This window comes from Solanum tuberosum, unplaced genomic scaffold, assembly GCF_000226075.1.
Source record: "Solanum tuberosum cultivar DM 1-3 516 R44 unplaced genomic scaffold, SolTub_3.0 scf00158, whole genome shotgun sequence".
NCBI lineage: Eukaryota > Viridiplantae > Streptophyta > Magnoliopsida > Solanales > Solanaceae > Solanum > Solanum tuberosum.
Genome location: NW_006239083.1, coordinates 742,914 through 748,309, shown reverse-complemented (window position 1 = coordinate 748,309; position 5,396 = coordinate 742,914). Strand labels below are relative to the sequence as shown.

The 5,396-nt window shown below is 36.1% G+C and overlaps 1 protein-coding gene across 1 annotated transcript; it reads left to right on the top strand.

Moving 5' to 3' along the window:
* Positions 1-678: 678 nt before the first annotated feature.
* On the top strand, positions 679-3,577 carry LOC107061689 (uncharacterized). The gene is made up of 4 exons (XM_015311397.1): positions 679-1,983; positions 2,072-2,434; positions 2,804-3,367; positions 3,437-3,577. The coding sequence occupies exons 1-4, from the start codon at positions 679-681 to the stop codon at positions 3,575-3,577; spliced, it is 2,373 nt and encodes a 790-aa protein (XP_015166883.1).
* Positions 3,578-5,396: the final 1,819 nt, after the last annotated feature.

Genomic DNA, 5,396 nt, shown 5'->3' with positions numbered 1-5,396 from the left:
TTAAAAATGCCCTTAACGTATCCCAAATGGTTCAAAAATGCCCTCCTTCCACCTTTTGGTTTAAAAATGCCCTCAACGTTTTTTTAAGGTTTAAAAATGCCCTTTTTTAACAGTCGGCTGACATGGCAAATGCTGAGTCATTAAATTAGACAAATGGCTTCATCTTATTGGTCCACCTATTTTTTTTAAATCCAGCCCAACGACCCGACCCATCTATGCTACAAAAACTCAAACCCACCCACAAACCCGTTTACACATTAACCTAACATATCCTTGAACTCCATTTTAGCATGATTCTCAGCCTTTTTTTTAGCAGCCGCCGAGGATGAAGGTTTAGGGTTGCAAATCACAACACCTTCAATTTGTTCTTCAGTTGACTAAGGTAATGTTTTGCTCTTTTACATTACAGAGTATTTGAGTATATGTTAAAAATCATGTATTTTGAATCTTTTTATGCTTTGTTTATATTGTGTTAGTTGCAGTGGTCCATGTCCCTTTTCTTTTATTTGTCTCCGTCTTCATTAATTTAGAGTTTTTAACTGCTAGTGGGGGTCCATGTCTTTTCTCGATGATATGCTTTATTTATACATATTATATTTTATATTTTATTACACTGAGTATTGTCTGATGTGGGCTCTCTTCTTTTTTTGTTGTGTTGCATATTGACTCGATTCAAGAATGGTTGAACATGTTGATCTGATTTTTAATTATGGGGGACAATGGTTTCGAAAACCACAACTGGTATACCATAAAAAATTGATTCACGTATGGAGAGGTTACGAAGTTGACTTGCTGTCTTACATTGATGTATGTCGAGAATTTAAAGAAAAATTAGCTTTTAGTGAAGTACGACAGCTTCTATTTACAGCCCCATCTGGTGGTTTCTATGTGATCGAAGGGGATGAAGGCATTAGAACTCTTCAGAATTTATTATCTGACAATTTCAAGGTAGTGAACTTTTTTGCAGTAGATAACTATGAAGAGGAGCTTGGGTTAGTTCCAAACATCATTCATTACCATAAATGTGACAATGTTATAGAAGTTGGAACATATTGTGATAGTAGTGAGGAAGAGGAAAATAGTGAAACTGTGTCTAGCGAATACGATAGTGAAGAGTTGGAGAGTTATAAAAAGCAAAAAGAACTTGATATCAATGAAAAATTAGACAAGTACAAGGATTTGGAGTATGGTATGACCTTTAGCAATCTCAAGGAAGCTAAACAAGTTATAGACTTCTATGCTGTTGCAAATAAGAGGGATATTAGAGTAAAGAAAAGTGACAAAGGTAGAGTTACTTATTGTTGTGTTCTTGATTGTCCCTTTCGATGCTCGATTTACAAGGATGAGAGAGATCAAGGTTTTAAGATCAAGACCTTAAATCAAGAACACACATGTTATGAGACTTCTGAGAACAGGAGAGCTAAAGCTGGGATTTTATCTCAATATTTTAAGAAGAAAGTTCAGAATAATCCTGCATTAAAGATTAAAGACATGAAGGAGCACTTGGATTCTGTTTTGGATCTTGATGTGAATGAGTCAAAATTGAAAAGAGTAAAGAGGCTTGTCTTAAACAAATTAGATGGTAGTTACGCGGATGATTATAACAAGTTGGAGGCATACGCACAAGAATTGAGGATGAGTAATCCAGGAACTGATGTAGTGATCAATTTGTCAAGAGATGCTATGGAAGAAGGCAAAAGAAGATTTTTAAGGCTGTATATATGCTTTCAGGCATTAAAGGAAGGCTGGAAAGGAGGTTTGCGACCTTTTATAGGGCTAGATGGCACCTTTTTAAAAGGAAAAAGTAAGGGAATAATGTTGGTCGCAATGGGACAAGATTCGAGTAACCATTTCTATCCACTTGCTTGGGCCATAGTAGATAAAGAAACTAAAAGAACTTGGAACTGGTTTCTAGAGCTGCTGAAACATTCTTTGGATTTAAAGTCGGGTGAAAATGTCACTTTTATATCAGATATGCAAAAGGTATCTTTACTTTAAGTTCATTTCATCTTTTCTTAGCTAGTTTTCATGTACATTATTCTGCAACTAATCTGAATTTATGTTTTTGAAGGGTTTATTGAATGCTGTTACTAATGTATGCCCACAAGCAAATCATCGATGGTGTGTTAGGCATATTGAAACTAATTGGAGCAAAAATTACAGAAGTGGGGAGTTGAAAAAGCTTCTTTGGTGGTGTGCGTGGAGTACATATGAGGAGGAGTTCAAAGATCAGCTGACAAAAATGGGTGAGTTGAATAAGAAGGCTGCTAAGTCCTTGGTGAGCTATCCACCAGAAAAATGGTGTAGAGCATATTTTGACACCAAATGCAAAAATTTCATGGTTGACAACAACTTCACGGAGTCCTTCAACTCATGGATTGTAGAGGCCAGACAAAAACCAATCATAAAGATGCTTGAAGAAATAAGGGTGAAGGTTAGAAAATCTTACCTTTTTAAATTCCATAATATTTGATATGAACAAGTGTTAATTCTTTTAGATTTATGTATTAAGCTATTGGAATAAGTTCTAACTTGAAGAGGAAAAAGTGTTTAAAGCTACTGAAAAAGTTTTTAACTTGAGTTATAACAAGTGTTAAAAGTGTTATCATTTTGATTCCAGTAGCGTTTATGATGAAAAATTAATCCATTTGATCGCGCTTTTAATCTACTTTAAATCAAACTGCTAGTTTAGAGTAATAATCAGAATTTTAGATATTTGTTTTAAGGTGTTTTAAATTTCTGTTTTTTCAGTTCGTGCAACATTAGCTGGTTCATTTTTTTGTTTTCGATTATTGTTGTATAGGTAATGATCATGTTAAGGAAGCATGAGGCCGAAGTTAAAAGTTGGAAGAATGAGTTTTCACCACATGCAACGCATCTCTTTAATGACTACAAGATCATTGCCCAACGATGTAAGGTTGAGTTTAATGGGGGTTGTGGATATGAAGTGACCGAAGGTGTGGATAGGCATACAATCAATATAGAACTTAAAAGATGCTCATGCAGAGTATGGGACTTATCTGGAATACCATGTCCTCATGCCATCAAAGCATTTATCCATAAAAAAATTGACCCTATTGCTGAAATACACTGGTGGTATTCTAAGGAAGCATATTTGATGGTATATAAGCACAAGATCGAACCTGGTAGAGGTGAAATTTTTTGGAAGATGGAGCCGCACCATGCCATGGAGCCTCCTACTTTAGCTAAGATGGTTGGTAGACCAAAGATGAAGAGAACAAGAGAGAAGGATGAGGCTAAAAATAGGCAGGGGGTTTGGTCAGCTTCTAGAAAAGGAATGCTAATGACTTGTGGTTATTGTGGTGAACCAAATCATAACAGAAGAAAATGTCCATTGGGAACAATCGTAACTTCATAAATGTGTTCCCCTTTTGTATCTAATGATCATCATTTAATTTTTTTTTTCTTTATGCAGCTTAATGATAAACACAAGGACGTCTTCCAAGATGAAGAAAACTCTCAAGAATCTCATAATGTGCCCTTGACAGAATCAGAAAACAACTCAAGAAAGTGTATGTTTCTTCATTCCTGTTCCTGGTTCAAGTCAGATCTCTAGCCAGACCTCTATTGTAGCAGGGCATGATTCAGACCCTACTTTATATCCTAAAGTGGTGTCTGAAAGTAATTTTAGACTTCATGAACGACTGAAGAAGATAAATACTGGGACAAGAAAGATAACTTTCCAGGGAGATCACGATGGTATATCAATACCGATCAACCTTCCATATTCACCAAAAAAAGTAACTTGGAAAGGGAAAGAAGCAATGACTTCAAACCAATTACAAGCTACAAGGGAGAGAAAAGTTGGCAAACTTAAGCCTATAGAGGGCAAGGGGATGTAGGATTTGTTTTGTATTTACTGTCTTAAGTGTTATGTAAGGAGAACATGAAACAATGACTCCAAACAATTAGTGTTTTTGCTGATTTTTGTACTCTTAATGGTTGTTACACAACTATCGTAATGACTCCAAACAACTAGTCCTTTTGCTGATTTTTGTACTCTTAATAGTTGTTAGACAACAATCGTAACGACTCCAAAGCGTTACCTTTCTAATATCAATATTGTTTAATTGTGACAGTTGTAGATTTGGTTTAGTTGTCAAAAGTTTATTTTAGTATTATTGTGTTATATGGTTGAAAGTTGTGGAGAACTTAAACAATTAGGCAGCCATCACTTTGTTCTTTGTTCTCCTTGTAATTCTCCTTTTATGGCTGCTCGGTGATGGAAGGTTCATCAGTCAGCTGATAATACATCACGTAAGCCATATAACGTTGATCAAGACTTTGAGGCTCCATTGGTAATAGTATGATCCAAGAACGAATCTGTCAGCATTAGATGAAATCAAGATTTGACCAGTGAAGCATATCCTCCTCTGTCAAAGTTTAAGCTATTATAAAAGCTTGCAATGTAAAGATGAACATTATTCAACAAAACTATACAGACAATCTTTTCACCCCAAAAAAATTTGTTTAACAACAGTCTGCTTATTACTCACAGCTCTATCGAATTCTAGCATGAATCATCTTTTCACATCTTCCTTTGTAGGTTTACATCCATAACGATCTTGTTCTAAATGCTTCAAGAAGATGGAGAGGCTCTTCGACATGGTTGTAACTCATTTCCCCTTTTTGTTCATATTCACCGAAAATGGTGAAATTCAAGAACATCTCGAGCAATTCATCTCCTTCATCTTTGTCATATCGTAAGCTGATCAAGAGCTTTATTATCCAAAATGAGATTTGATTCTCAAGCAAAAACATACCATGAACCCTAAACCTCCATCCTCGGCAGCTGCTAAAAAAAAAGGCTGAGAATCATTCTAAAATGGAGTTCAAGGATATGTTAGGTTAATGTGTAAACGGGTTTGTGGGTGGGTTTGAGTTTTTGTAGCATAGATGGGTCGGGTCGTTGGGCTGGATTTAAAAAAAATAGGTGGACCAATAAGATGAAGCCATTTGTCTAATTTAATGACTCAGCATTTGCCATGTCAGCCGGCTATTAAAAAAGGGCATTTTTAAACCTTAAAAAAACGTTGAGGGCATTTTAAACCAAAAAGTGGAAGGAGGGCATTTTTGAACCATTTGGGATACGTTAAGGGCATTTTTAACCCTTTTCCCAAAAATTTATTATGCGGGGCAGGGCGGGACGGATTAAAAAATTTCCGGATTTATAAGTTCAACCCGCCCCGCCCCGCCCCATTGCCATACCTAGCTAGTAGAAAGTCGAGTGGAACTGCTCAAGTCCAGATATGACTTCCATATAGGGGTGTCAAAAATGAATCCAAACATAGGTAACCCGCCCAATCCGCACAGAATTTTAAGGGTTGCGCTCAAGATAATTTGAATTGGGTTCAATCTCAACCCATTCAAGCCTA

What these genes read in the sequence shown, in the direction of transcription:
- LOC107061689 (XM_015311397.1), top strand. Translation starts at nt 679, where the DNA reads ATGGTTGAACATGTTGATCTGATTTTTAATTATGGGGGACAATGGTTT. An exon ending in TTGAAGAAATAAGGGTGAAG is followed by an intron (nt 2,435 to 2,803) that starts GTTAGAAAATCT and finishes ATTGTTGTATAG; the next exon opens with GTAATGATCATGTTAAGGAA. An exon ending in AATGTCCATTGGGAACAATC is followed by an intron (nt 3,368 to 3,436) that starts GTAACTTCATAA and finishes TTCTTTATGCAG; the next exon opens with CTTAATGATAAACACAAGGA.